This window comes from Neomonachus schauinslandi, chromosome 1 (assembly GCF_002201575.2).
Source record: "Neomonachus schauinslandi chromosome 1, ASM220157v2, whole genome shotgun sequence".
In the NCBI taxonomy this organism is placed as follows: domain Eukaryota; kingdom Metazoa; phylum Chordata; class Mammalia; order Carnivora; family Phocidae; genus Neomonachus; species Neomonachus schauinslandi.
The window spans coordinates 121,127,810-121,142,414 of NC_058403.1; the positions used below are offsets into that span (position 1 = coordinate 121,127,810).

General features: G+C 50.0%; 1 protein-coding gene across 2 annotated transcripts in view; it reads right to left on the bottom strand.

Moving 5' to 3' along the window:
• The window catches only part of MRAS (muscle RAS oncogene homolog), a 50,130-nt gene that overhangs the window by 6,408 nt on the left and 29,117 nt on the right, over positions 1 to 14,605 (bottom strand). Inside the window, exons 1-2 of one of the 2 annotated variants that reach the window (XM_021678751.1) lie at positions 1,583 to 1,612; positions 1,025 to 1,178 (exon numbers count right to left, since the gene is read on the bottom strand). In XM_021678751.1, coding sequence (XP_021534426.1) covers positions 1,025 to 1,143 — 119 coding nt within the window. In that variant the 5' untranslated portion in view covers positions 1,144 to 1,178; positions 1,583 to 1,612. Of the gene's footprint in view, positions 1 to 1,024; positions 1,179 to 1,582; positions 1,613 to 14,605 lie in introns of those variants that run through there. The other variant, XM_044915438.1, reaches the window with a different exon arrangement.

A 14,605-nucleotide genomic window follows, 5' to 3' on the forward strand; every position in this document is an offset into this window, starting at 1 on the left:
GGACCTGCTCCCTCCCATCTCCCTCCCATGCAGGGCTGCTGTGGGCCATCAGCAGGGGCTGGGAAAGAGCCCCAGGGCCCGTGTCTGGTATAGGGCTGGCACTCAATAAATGGCAGCTGCAAAAGCAGGATGGCTCCCAGGAGAGGAAGGGTGGGATCACAAGGCAGTCTGCCTTAAAGAGTCCCATCGACGCATGTGGCCATATTGCTGTCCAAAGGTGAAAGAAATGCCAGTCTTATAGCATCTTTAACATCACTGGGCATTTTCATCTAAAAAATTCATAATTACTTTATTATTTTCCCTTGCACTTGGGTTAGCCAAAGGTCGAATATTTTCCTACTTCAGAGTAATTTATGTTTTCTCTTTTGAAATTCCTATAGTCAGGGGCTTAACTTATATTTATGGCTCTGAGTTTTATGTATATATGTGAGTGTGTGTGAGTGTGAATCCCTTTACCTGGTAAAATTATTAACACTTTGCCATTGGAACAGGTGTTAACTGGATTTTTCTGAATTTACTGAGATTTGTTCAAAGCTTGCTGTTTTCTTAATTAATTTGTCCTTTTACTCTCCTATGTGGCCTCTTTAAGAGCGAATTAACTGAAAAGACCAGTTAGGCTTAAAAGAAACTACAAATTATTTAAATAATTACTCCATATAATGCTAAGGAAAAAAAATGAGCCTTTGATTAGGGGCTTGTAAATCTCACAGTCAAATGTGATGTAACCACTTCCAACGCATACCGGAGAGGAAATTCACTTTTTTTTGAACGTGATAAAATTTGGTTAAATTGGGGCCATCAGTGGAGACTGGTTAGGAGAGATGGGAGGGGGCTGACTTAAGGCCCTGGAAGCAGTTTGGCCCTGCGGAAAGAACTGGGGTAGGAGGCGGAGGGACCAATGTGTGAATTCAGCTCTGCCCCTCTGTGTTTCAGCTTTCACCTGAGACTCTGAGAGACAGACAGACAGACAGACAGAGGCCGCTCTGAGCCAGGAGCTAGGACGTCCTGGCCCAGCTGCCCTTACCTGTCCTTGACGCGCAGGATGAGCTGGTGGAAGCGGTCCACGTGCTCGAAGCTGGCCTTGTCCGTGACTGAGTAGACGATGAGGAAGCCGTCCCCCGTGCGCATATACTGCTCCCGCATGGCGCTGAACTCCTCCTGCCCGGCTGTGTCCAGAACTGGGGTGGGATGAGGCCACTCAGGGGCTGTCACCACCCATTGTGGAGCTCCCATGGCCTGCAGACCCCCATGCTGCTTCTGCTGTCCCCAGGGTGGCTCCAGCCAAGCTGGCCCCAAGAGGCTGCATGACTTTCCAGACCCAGCAGGGCCTCAGACCCCTCCAAGTGTGAGGCCGGAACAGACTCATTTGTGGACCTGCTGATTCCAACCTACTTGCCCCCTGGGACTTACCTGTCTACAGAAAAGCCTCATAAAGCCAGTGATCAGCTCTGCCACAAAACCGCTCTGGGACCCCCACACCCGGGCTTGGATCCCTGCTGGTCCTTACAAACTGATTCCCAGGAAGTTACCTGACTCTCTGAGCCCCTTTTCCTCCTATATAAGATAGAAACAATGCCTCTACCTTGCAGCCTCTAGGGAGGAGAGCCCCAGGACATGCACTGGGGAAGCCCTGAAAAGGCTGGTCAGGTAGGGTCCTCAGTCCCTGTGCGGACAGATAGCAGGCAGGCTGCGCAGGGAAGGAGAGGCCTCTGAGAGCCAGGATCACTTGGCCCTAGGATGGGGCTATCACGGGGTGGTAGGAAGAGCTGGGGAGAAAGAGGGGGGAACCATCTCAGCAAAGGCTCTCTTCCCAACACATCCAGCCCCCTCTCCCTCCCTCCACCCCGTGGACTCCGGAAGCCCACACCCCTTCAGCTTCCTACCTGCTGAGATAAAATCCTCCCCCCAGGCTGTTTCAGAGTGGCCACAGCCACTACTGGGGGCTCTCCTTTGAGATGCCCAGGCCTGACCCCCTCAAGCCTGCTAAAGCCCCGTAGCATCCTGCAAACCCCTGCTCACCATCCAGCCTTTCCCATTTCCTAGCTCACTCCACTCTCTGACAGACCCATTTTCCTTCTCCCTGGAGGCAGTGGAGCTAATGGCTATAGATTTTGGAGCCAGATTCTGGGCTGAGTCTGGTTCTTCATTCCTAGAGTATGATCCTGGGCAAGCTCACTTCTCTGTGCCCTTATTTCCACGATGAGAATCCTAAGGGTTGTTTTAAGTTAAAATACTAAGACCCAGGGCACCTGGATGGCCCTAGTCAGTTAAGCATCTGCCTTTGGCTCAGGTCATGGTCCCAGGGTCCTGGGATCGAGTCCCGCATCGGGCTCCTTGCTCAGCGGGGAGTCTGCTTCTCCCTCTCCCTCTACTGCCGCTCTGCTTCCCTCCCCCTTCTTGTGCGCTCTCCCTCTCTCTCTGTCAAATAAATAAATAAAATCTTTAAAAACAATACTAAGACCCTTGGAGCAGTGCCTGACACAAAGAAGCCCTATAGGAGGGTCTGGTGCGAGCTTGTTCTCCTTACCTGGGGTGCTCTCTCCACCTCTAGGCCATCCCCCAACCACCCCTGCTCTCCTGCTCCCCTTACCTTGGCCAGCTGACTCTGACTCATTGCATTCTGCTGCCTGAGCTCCCGGGGACTCTCCCCACCCCTGTACAAACCCTTTATGGCACATTGTCCTTCCTGCGCATTTAAGAGGCCCCCAGTTGGACTGTCAGCTCCAGAGGTAGGAACTGGTCTGCTTGGAACCTGGCACAACAGAACTCAAATAGTAGCTGAATGAATAAATGAATGTAAAGCCTACCCAATTTTGTTCATTCATTCATTCACTGAAGAAATATGTGAGAGCCTACTATGTGCCAGGCAGTGTTCTAGGCACTATAGATCCAGAGTGAATGAGAAAATCCTTGCTCTACTGGGCCTCACAATCTAGTAGGAAGATTGGCGAACAAATGAATGAGTAATATAATTTCTGGTGGAGACAAGTATATACTGTGAAGAACAATATAGCCAGCTGAAGCTTATTGGTGGAAGTTGGTGTCACGTTGGGTAAGGACCAAGGGCAACTAAATAAATCCCACCGGCAAAACAGATGAAAATGTCACAGATCTGGCTGAAGGGATGGGAAGGTGAATAGAACAGCAGAAGACATTCAGGTGATATGTAATTAATGGATTCACAGATTTTGAAGGTGTGTATTGTCCAAAACAAAAACTAGAGATCTAGGATATGTGAAAATATGATCGTTCAGAATTTTTAAAACCCAATTCAATGGGGAGCTGAAAGTCAAAATGGACCCTCTGGGAAGGAAAAATGGTTACTTCACACACTGACTGCCTTAAAAATAATATCATCCATGCTTTCTAAAAGAATTCTTGGAGGAAATACTTCAGCAGAGTGAAAAATAGATCCATGAAAGAAAAAGATGAGTGGTATTATAAACAATGATAAACAAAGAAGACAGCCAAACCTAAGTTAAGTTTAAATAAATGTCGTTACACAACTTAAAGAAAACGAATGGCAATTTAGAACTAAAATCTATGATGATCCATATGTGAGGGTAGGGGCTGGGAAAAAGTAAGTTACTACTAAATTTCTCGCCTCATTTGGGAAGAGGCTAAAGATAATAATTACATCCAGATGTTGATAGAAAAAATAGAATTATACACACACAAACACATGTATGTATATAGAATAACCACTAGAAATAAAACTCAAAAGTTCCTAGTCATCAGAGGGGGGAAAAAAAAAAAAACAGAACAAAGTAAACGGGACCAATCCAACAAAAGGCAAAAACAAACTACACAAAAATCAGAAGGCTAAAAAAGGAAACATGCAAGAAGATGGCAGATGTAAATCTAACTATGACTAACAGCAGTAAAGGCAAACGGGTTAAATCTACCCATTAAAGCAGACACCCAATATAAAATCCATTTGTCTGCTACTACAAAAGACACATATAAAACAAAATGACACAGAAGGAATGAAAAGTGAAAGGGTAAAAAAGGATTATGTCAGCCACATGCATCCACAAAATAGGATTCAAGGCCAACGCATTGAACAGGACAAACCAATGTATTTATAATGGGAAAAAGTACAAGCATCAAGAAGTGGCAAAGTCATGAATCATAAGCATATAAGAATGTCTTCTAAAATACACATGTATAAAAACCTGATTTTCAAACACAATAGGTATAGACAAATCCCATAATCACTGTGAGAGAACTTGAACAGGCCTCTCTTAGAGAGACAGAACAATTGGCCCCCTGAAAAGTAATGATCTAAATAATGCAATTTTAAAACTTAATCTGAGAGGGGTGCTTGGCTGGCTCAGTCGGAAGAGCATGCGACTCTTGATCTCAGGGTTGTGAGTTCGAGCCCCATGTTGGGTGTAGAAATTACTTAAAAAAAAAAAAAAAGGGCGCCTGGGTGGCTCAGTTGGTTAAGCAACTGCCTTCGGCTCAGGTCATGATCCTGGAGTCCCAGGATCGAGTCCCGCATCGGGCTCCCTGCTCGGCAGGGAGTCTGCTTCTCCCTCTGACCCTCCTCCCTCTCATGCTCTCTGTCTCTCATTCTCTCTGTCTCAAATAAATAAATAAAATCTTAAAAAAAAAAAAAAAACAACTTAATCTGAGAGAACAAACTTTACACTCAAACAGTAAATAAGCATTTTCAAACACACATGAAATCATCACAAAAATTGGCCACATATTAGGTCATAAATAAAAATTTCAACAAATTCCAGAAAGCCGATGTCACATGGGCTATGTTTTGCTTATACGCAGTAAGATCAGAAATTAACAGCAACATGAATATAAAAACTATCCACTTGGAAGTTTAAAAAGCTATACTGCTCTATAATGCTCTAGTTAAAGAGAAAAGCAAAGCAGAAATTACAAACAATTTAGAACTGAACAACAATGAACAATAATAAAACCTCTGGTTTGAGGCCAAAGTGGTACTCAGAGGAAAATTACAGCTTTAAACACACTTCCAAAAACCAGAGAGCCTGAAAATTATCTAGGCATTTAAATTAAGGGGCTAGGAAAGGAAAAATAAAACCAAAGAAAGAAGAAATCGTCAATGAAAGTAGAAATTAAGAAAATGAGAGGAAAGAAAAGTAGTAGATATCTAAAAATCAAAAGCTGACTTTTGAAAGGACCAATTAAAAAAAAAAAAAGCCTTTAGCAATTCTTACCAGCGACAAAAGAGAAAAAAGACTAATAAGCCTTCGGAATGAGGAAAGGCCTATGACTACGGATCTAGACATATATTTAATTCTGAGAGAAAACTATATGCAGTTTCATAGCAAAAAAATTTCAATTCTGGATGAAATGGATAATTTAAGAAAATATAAATAAACAAAACTGGCTCAAGAAAATATATAAAACCTGAATAGGCCAATGATTATCGATGAAATTGAAGAGACAAATCTCCCCCATGAATGGCACAAAGCTCTTTTTATTATCTATAAACTGCTCCAGAGCCTGGAAAATAAAGGAACTTTCCAGCTCACTGTAACAGCCTAAGCATACTCCTAGTAACAAAGCGGACGGGGTGGCATGTGGTTGTGGGCTAATGGCCAGGCCTGCCCCACCTTCTGGGGACAGGAGCAGCTTGCATGTGGGACCCAAAGAGGTGCATTCAGTCATCCATTTGCCAACCCTCTTCTAAACACATACTCAGTGCCCACCACTCTGCTTGGTACTTGGGGTAGTTAAAGAATAAGCTGCATCTCGCTATCAAGGTACTTAGAGGCTAGCTGGGCTGGTACTTAAAGAAAAATAACACCACAGGACAGAAAGTGATACATACTATGGGAAAATCTAGGTCAGGCGGGGAGGTCCCTTTAGCTTGGAGGGGATAATGCAAGGGTTTAGCCAAGAGGGGATATTGATCTTGCCCTTTAAAGGAAAGCATTTGACATAAAAAAGATAGGGTCTGGGGAAGGCCTTCCAGGCAGAGAAACAGCATGAGCAAGGGCCTGGAGGCTGGGAAGAAAAGGGGGTCGGTGTGCTGGCATAAAAGTTCTGTGATGGGGGAGCAGGTGGGAGAGAGGAGACAGGGAGACTAGAGGCTGGGCCTCTTGGATCCTGAACTAAAATCTTTGAACTTAGTGGGTGCTGGGGATCTACCAAAGGTTCAGAGAGGGAAGAGATGCAGTCAGAGGGGGGTGAGTGTGGCAGCCGGAGAGGGAAGGGCCTGGAGGGGGAGGCTGTGAGGAGGTGGAGGAGGGGCCAGGGCAGAGGCAACCAGGGCATCAGTGAAGGCAGATGGGCCTGAGAGGCAGAGGAAACAGTGAATGGACAGACACGGAGGACATAGGACACCGGGAATGGGGGCCAAGGGGAGAGAGGAGAGTGGAGGGCACCGTAGAAATTCTAAACCTTGGAGCCCCAGCAGGGTAGGTGCAACCTGGGAGGTGCAGACGTGGTGCGGGCTGAGCTGGGCCTAGTCTGGTTTGGGGTTCGTCCCCCGCTCCACATACATACACCTGGAAGTGCCTGGGCACAAGCCCCTTGTCAGTGGCTCTGCCCCAGGGAGGCTGAAGATCACAGGCAGCTAGGCTTTTAAGAAATTATGATGCCGCCTGCATTTCCCATCCTGATGGCATGAAGGTAGGAGGACTCCGGAGACAGAAAGTACTAGTCACTGTGGGAGAAGAGGTGTTGTGCCAGTGTGTGTGTGAGAAAGAGAGAGAGAGAGAGAGAAGACGGGAAAGAGACACAGCCAGAGGCAGCCAGACTGTGGAAGGAGGAAGAAGACAGTTTGGAGACAGAGGGGGTCAGTGCTGCGCACCTGTCTGCCCTGCCCCAGTCTCCCCACCCAGAGGTTGATGGGGCCAGCTGTGCGGCTAAGGAGGGTTTAAGTGGAAACCCCGAGGCTGCTCTTAGATCGTGTGGATTTCAGAAGCCCAGCCCCACAGGCTGGCGTGGCACCGGGCCCCCGGCAGGCGGGCAGCCAGTGTGTGGGGGCACCAGCCTGGGTCCCAGCTGAGCCCTCCTCCTTGCCCCGTCCCCTCTTCCTCTTCCTTCTTTTCTGCCTCCTCTTCTTCCTCCTCAGGGCTGCCGGAGGGAGGCACACCCTGGCATGGGCTCGGGGCTGGGACACTGGCGGCAGCCCAGGGTACAGTCTGAGCTCTTTGGCTGAAAATAGTCCTGCCCACCACATTCTACTGGCAGCAGACACCGTGCTGGGTTTTCTACACACACACCCTCCGAATCCTCCTCATGGCCTAGAACAAATGCGGAAACTGAGGCCCAGGGAGTTGAAGGGATCTGCTCAAGGCCACACACTGGGAAGGAGGCCACTCCAGCTTCCCCAAGGCCCAGCTGTCCCTGCCCATCCAGTCTTTTATCTTCAACCAGAGGGTGTGGGTCTGGCCACCCACAACCAGCGGGGCTGTGTCTCAATTCCAAGCCTTTGCACAAGCCATGACCTCCAACCAGAATGGCCTGTCACCAGCCACCCCAGCCTCCCCCCACTTCCCCCAGCACGGCTGCACTCTGCCTCCTCTCCTGAGAGCCCCAGCCCCTGACCTCTGTCTTTGAACCTGTCCTATTTTGTGTGTCCTGGGTTCTGTGAGTTCTGTGGGTTTTTCCGAGTCACTGCCTCTAGGCCTGGCTCAGCTCCCCACCGTGGGGTGGAGCTCTACAGGGGGGGATGGGAGGGGAGCCAGGCTTTCATTTCCCTCGGTCTCTCGAAAGCTTCAGCACCCAGTGCAGGTTCAAAAAATACTTGCAGAATGACTAGACAAATCATGTGCGCACTATAGGAAATGCAATTGCTGTGTCCAATCAGCCCTTGCCAACTTTAAGGGAAATCATGAAAAAGTGACTTTTTCACTTGTGTAATGCACCCCTCATGGTGAGGTAAGGGCTCTGGAATATGAAACAATACAGATGACAATTTCTAGAGATAAAATGTCTCCAAGGACCATGCTTCATGTTTTCTACCTTTCTCTAATGCACAGGACCATGGTGGGAGGTAGGAGTGATCATGCCCATTTTACAGGGCAGTCAGGTGGGGAAGCCTATGCTCTTCCTAGGAGAAGACTCAAATAAAAATATGGCACCTAGCTGAGCATGGGTAGTGATGAGGGCACTTGACTATTTTTCTTGTGTTCCCCATTCTGGGTAAGAGTGTGTATGGAGTGGGCTGGGTGCCAGGCAGAAGGGCTAGACCCATTGACCATGCACTGTTTCCAGAAAAAGGGCTGCTTTCTTCTCCACAGCACTGGCAGGGTGTGGAAAGCCACGCCACTTGAGACTCTCTAAGGGGGAGGGGGCTAACTCCTGGGGCGGATGTGGCTGGCTCCCTGGCAATGGGGACGCTTCCCTCTGGCAGTGGTCCCAGCCTCGACTGACTTCAGGATAGCATCAGGGGAGAAGTGCTGGCCACCAGCCCCCGGGGATGCTTACTCCGGAGGCCACCCTCCTGCAGCTGGGGGAATGGCGCGAGGAGGCCTTGGGATACCCTTTCATGAGGTCCCTAGATTTCCTGACTTGGTAAACACATCACATGTGTGGGTGCACGTTATTTCAGGGAGACGGTCCACGGCTTTGTGGAATTCTCAGAAGAGCTGGGAACACCTCACCCCCAAACAAATGTCACTTTTAGGGAGGGAAGAGAAGAAAAGAGAGAAGGGGCAGTAGGGGGCCTCAGCTGTGTCACCAGGAACATCCCAGAGAGAGAGGTTAGCCTGGGAGGGGCCTGGCAATGGACAGAAACGGGGAGAGAAAGCGCTGGCCTACAAGGCCATTTCCCACAACCACTCAGGGCGTGGGGGGAGGCAACATTTCACAGGTGACCTGCTCAGGTTCACACTGCTAGAGAGCAGGAGAGGCAGATTGGAATACCAGGCTGTCTGGGGCCAAGCTTTGCTCTGCTCCTGGCACCAGCCTGTCTTTGAGCGAGGAGCCAGCAGGGTCCCCAAGGCCTGTGAAGAGGTGGTCTAAATGGAGGGGGTGAGGACAGAACACCTGAGGTCCACAGAGACAGAAGACAAAGGCCTGGAGGCGATATGTCTGACACCCACCCCACCTGCTTACCCCAAACCCTCCACCTACTCCACACCTGCCCCTGCGTGGCCCACACGTAGCTGGGAGGAGAGGGCTCATGGCTCTGCACCTGGCTCCCTTTAAAGTCCTAGCACCAACTTCTGGGGCCCTTCGAACACCCAACAAACTTGAACACATCCCCATCCAGTCCCCTCCCACTCCTGGGGCCACCGCTTCCCACCGCCTCCTCTCCTCCAGCCTCCACTCCCAGCTGAGGGTGTGAAACAGAGATCACCAGCTAAATTCCACAAGCTTCCAAACCAACCCACCTCCCAGACAGCGGGAGCCTCACACACCACAGGAGGCAGGCGCGTCCACTGCAGAGAACAGTTTCGAGCTTCCTCAAAAAGCGAAACGTAGAGTTACCATTTGACCCAGCTGTTACATGCCCAGGGGCATACCCAAGAGAAGTGAAAACATAGCCACACAAAAACTTGCACAAGAATGTCCAAAGCAGCATTATTCCCAAAGGCCCAAAGTGAAAACAACTCAAATGTCCAGCAGCGGATGAGTGGATATTATTCACGTCTAAAAAGGAATGAAATTCTGATACGGGCTACATGTTGATGCACCTTGAAAACAGTCCACAGAGTGAAAGAGGCCAGTCTCAAAGGCCGCTTACTATATGGTGCTGTTTATATACATGAAATGTCCAGAACAGGCGAATCCGGAAAGAGAAAGTAGATCAGAGGTTTCAGGGGCTAGGGCAGGGGGAGGGGAGAATGGGGAATGACTGCTTTAATGGGTGAGCTTTCCAGGGAGAGGTGATGGAAATGTTGAGGAATCCGTGGTGACCCAAGTGATTGTTGGTTTGTGAATCAATCGGCAGTTGTGGGTGCACAACTGTGTGTATGCACTAAAAAACACTCGATTGTATACTTTACAGGTGAGTTACATCTCAATTAAAAACACTTGTAGGAGGACCCCCCCCTTTCCTCTGCAACACACGCCACTGTCTTCTTGCTGTGGGGGATGACCTGGCCCTGCTCCTGTCCAAGACCATGCCCTCCAGCGGGCACTGGGTCCCATCCTCTGTCACCCAGACAAGGACACTGCTACTATTGGGGCCCCTTCTCTTTCTGGCATCACCCATTTCTCTTTTGGTTCATTTCCACCAGTATGAAAACATACTATAATTTCTCTCGCCTAAAAAAAAATAAAGCCAAAAAAATTAAGAGTAGAAACCCCGCCCCTTGAGCTCACATCTCCTTCCAGCTTCTGTCCTTTCTCTGTTCCTCTTTACAGGCACACCCCTTGACTTGTCTGTTCTCACTGCCTGTTCTTCCTCCCCTCCACTCTCTCTTGAACCCCTATAATCAGACTCTCATTGCTGGTCATTCTATCAAGACTGGTCTTGTCAAGTCACCAACGACCTCCACATCACTAAATCCAATGGGCACGTTTCAGTCCTCAACCCTCTGGGCCACCTACTGACACCGGAAGTGGTTGATGGTTCCCTCCTGGCTGGAAAGCCTTCTCCACTTGGCCTTGGGACATCACTCTCTCTCGGTTCTTCTCCTACTGAAGTGACTGGTCCTGCTCTGTCCCCTCATCTCCCTACCCTCTAAACGATGGTGGGTCCCCACACTCAGTCTCAGGACCCCTTCTCTAACCCACGTTCGCTTCGTTGGCCATCTCTCATCTCATGGCTTACATGTCCACTCCAAAATGTCCATCCCCAGCCTATACATCTCCCCTTACCCTTACTCCAGACTCCAACATCCAGCTGCCTGCTTGACTTCTATTTGTATGTGAGAAAGGCATCTCAGATTTAACGTGTCTAAAATTAAACTCTTGATTCTCCCACCAAAGTTGCTTTTCACCAGTCTTCCTAATGTTGATAAACATAACTATTCTACCAGTTGTGCAGGCCAAAGACTCTTCCCTTTCTACCCGCACCTCATGCCATATACTCGATCCACAAATCCTGTTATTTCCTCCTTCAAAACACATCGAGAAGCTAACTCCTTCTAGCTATCTCCTTCAGCGGTGCCCTAGTCTGCCTGGCTTCTTAACTGGTCTCCCTGATTCTACCCTGGTTCCTCTATGGTCTATTCCCCACTCCTTTTAAAACGTCAGTCAGACTATGTCCCTCCTCTACTCAAAACCCTCCAATGGCTTCTTATTTTTCTACATTGACCTATGAGATCAGTGCCTCCCAGCTCTCTCTCTGACCTCTCCTATTAGTGCTCCCTCATTTGCTCTGCGCCCTGGACTCCTACCTATTCCCCCAAAAGGCCAAGCACACCCCTGCCTCAGGGCCTTTGCACCTGATGCTCTCGCTGTCTGAGATTCTCTTCCTTCAGGTATAAGTACAGCTTTATCCTTCACATCTCTGCTCCAACATCACCTTATCAGGTGCTTTGGACATTCTTGCACAAGTTTTTGTGGGATATGTTTTCATTTCTCTTGACCAGCCTACGTAAGATAGCAACCCCTTCCTCACTGTCTATTTCCTTTACCTTGCCTTATTCTCCTTCATAGCATTTATCACCACTTGACACATTACATATTTGCTTATGCTCTGTCCCTCCCATTCTAACATAAGCTTCATGAGAGCAGGGACTTGACTTTGTCAAATGCTGCATCCTCAGAGCCCAAAAGAGAGCCAGGCACATGGCAGGTACCCAGAAATATTTGTTGAGTGAATTAGTGAACTCGTCCATGTACACAAAACTCAGGGGCCAATCCACACATCGCTGGAGAGGAGAGGTGGTAGCTCCAAGTCAGGGGCTCAAGCCTCACTCTTGGAGCTCCCCAGAAGCAGGCGGATGGATTGGTGGTCTCTCATCTGCACGTGGGATAAAGCCTGTTCTTGAAAGCACCAAGCCCCCAACATAACTAGGACTATAAATCATATGAGAACAGTCACAGCAATGATAGGCATCTCCTGAGGTCTGCTATGTGCCAAGCCCCTCACAAGGTACCTTATTCCCTCCCTCCCCCAGTAAATGGGTGCCAGCGCCAGGCTGGCATTGGAGATACGATGGTGGGCAAAGGACACAGTCTCTCCCTCAAGGAGCTCATCATTTATGTTGCTTCATTTACGCTTTGCAACAACACTGAGGGTATATCCCATCTGAGGCACAAGCCCCACCAGTGAGGGCACATGGGCTTGGCGCAGAGGCTGGCCGTGCCGGAGGGAAAGAAGAACTCACACCTAGGGCAGGGTGACAGCAGGCTGGCAGGGGCCGCACTGGGGCCTGGGGGCAGGTGGCATCATGCTACGCACGGGTGGATAGGTAAGATCTCAAACTTATTAACCTGGCTGGTGCACTCAGCCCAAATAGGTCACAGGACCAAGAGCAATCGGCATAAAGTTCTGAAGTCAGGGCAAAACCCGAAAGTAACTGCAGGAGTATAGGACCTGTCAGCAATGTGAGAGGAACCCCACCTGGGGCTTGGGGTGCAAACCCCCAGACTGACTCCTGGCTGTGCTGTGCTGTTTGACGGGGGTTGGGGGGGGTGTGCGCGTTGCACACACGCCATCATCACGCAGCCTTGCTGAGCTGACTCTAGGTCACTGGCTGATGGGGGCCCCTCAGCAGCCAGGCTGGCAGGTGGGGTTTAGCTGGCACAGGGCAAGAGTAAGATCCTTCGCTTCAGGGTCAGAGGAAAGGGGTTCTAATCAGCTGTGTGACCTTGGCCATGCTTTACCCCTCGCTGAATCTTGGTCCTTCCCTGCAGGGCCCTGACTGATCAGAGGGCCGCGGGACAGGCGCTGGGGCAGGAGGGAAGGGCCCTCGGGGACAGAGGACAGCGGCGGCAGTGACCTTCCAATGGCACAGACGTAGCTCACCATCTGATCAACTCATAGGGCAGTGCTGGTACACACCGGTGGAGGCCCGGCTCTGCTCCCCTGGAAGCTGGAGACGCTAATCTCCATGTGGCAGAACTGTTACAAGGGGGAAATAAAACAATCCCTGTAAAGCCCCGAGCACAGGCTCTGGCCTTCCAGAAAAGTCTGGTCAGGAGGAACTGCTCCCACTGCCATGACGGGGAAGGAGCCACAGTGAGAGAGGGTTTGGGAGGTCGATCTGGCTTCAGTGTACCAGGAAGCACTGCCCTAGGCAGCTCGGAGGTCAGTGAGTTGCACGTTACTGGAAGCATGCAAGCAGTGATGGCTGATGGAACCAGGATAAAGGATCAGGCGGAGGCCTGCAGGGCTGGATTTCATAATCTGAGGCCAGTGGCCATGTTCTCTCATAAAGGAAAAAAGGGTAATTCCTCCCACATCATTGCCAGCAGGAAAACGGGAGGATGGCTGGACAGGTGGAAAGATAGGCCCGCTCTGCCTGTACCCCATTCTTAGTTGGGGGAGCCATGGGGAAGTGCTTACTCGGAAGCTGGCCCCTCAAGTAAAGCCTCTAGGCCGGAAAAATACACTTAATAAACGTTCCTTTTGCTCTTGCTGCCCTTCCAATGTCCTCCTTCCCTCCCCCTCCCCAGAAAGAATGTGGATTCAAGTGTTCAGGGAAAAGCCAGGTCCAGGCCACTCCAAGAAGACAACAGCACTTGTGTCTGAGGTTTGGGCAGAAGCCAGGGTGGAAACCTCCCAGCTTCTGAGGGTGCAGGAGAAGAGGTGGAGTTTTCACTCTTTGCAAAGACCTAGCTGGGAGAGCGGGGGACAGAGAGGCTGCAGAACTGGGCCCAAGAGCCCCTAGTGGGAAGAGGTGTCAGGAGATTCCGGGCCCACTGCTGTTCTCTGTTGTTGGAAGGAAGATGCAAGGCTGGGCAGAGGGCAGGACTGGGAACCGTAGAGGAGGGAAGGCCCAGAAACACCTGCCCCTACTGTAAGTGGGCAGAGGATGTGGTCAACATCCTACCCTGCAGGACCAAGGTCTGGGTCAAAGAGGAGGCAAGCAGGACAGGATGGGGAATGTGCCCGGCGGAGCCAAGAGGCCCCAGGCCTGGCTCTGCCTCTAGCTAGGTCTGACCTCTGGCGAGCCCCTTCTCCACCTGCACCAGTTTCCTCAGGTGTAAGGTGAGGGGGGTGGTACCATAGAGCTCAGGAGCCTTCCAGCCCTAGCCTAACAGAAAAAATAGGCACACGAGAACTCCAAGACACAACACCTGAAAGCATGGATTAGAATAGATCTTTGTACACTCGTGTGCACAGCAGCATTATTCACAATAGCCAGAAAGTGGAAACAGCCCCTGTGTCCGCTGCTGGATGAATGTGGTATATATACATACAATGGAGTAGTATTCAGTCTTTAAAAAGAAGAAATGCTGACCCACGTTATAAAACGGATGAACCTTGAAGACGCTGCGCTAAGTGAAAGAAGCCAGCCACAGGAGGACGAGTCCCATGCGCGCCCACATATGTGAGGTACTTAGAGCGGTCAGCTTCAGAGGGACAGAACGTGGTGCGGTGGTTGCCGGGGCTGGGGGAGGGCAGCAGCAGTTATCACAGTGAGTGAGCTCAGAGTGCCGGTTGGAGACGAGTAAGTCTGTGGACTGATGGTGGTGGTGGCTGCAGAACAGGGCGGACGGACTTAATGCCGCAGAGCTGTATGCTTAAAAATGGTTACACCAGGGC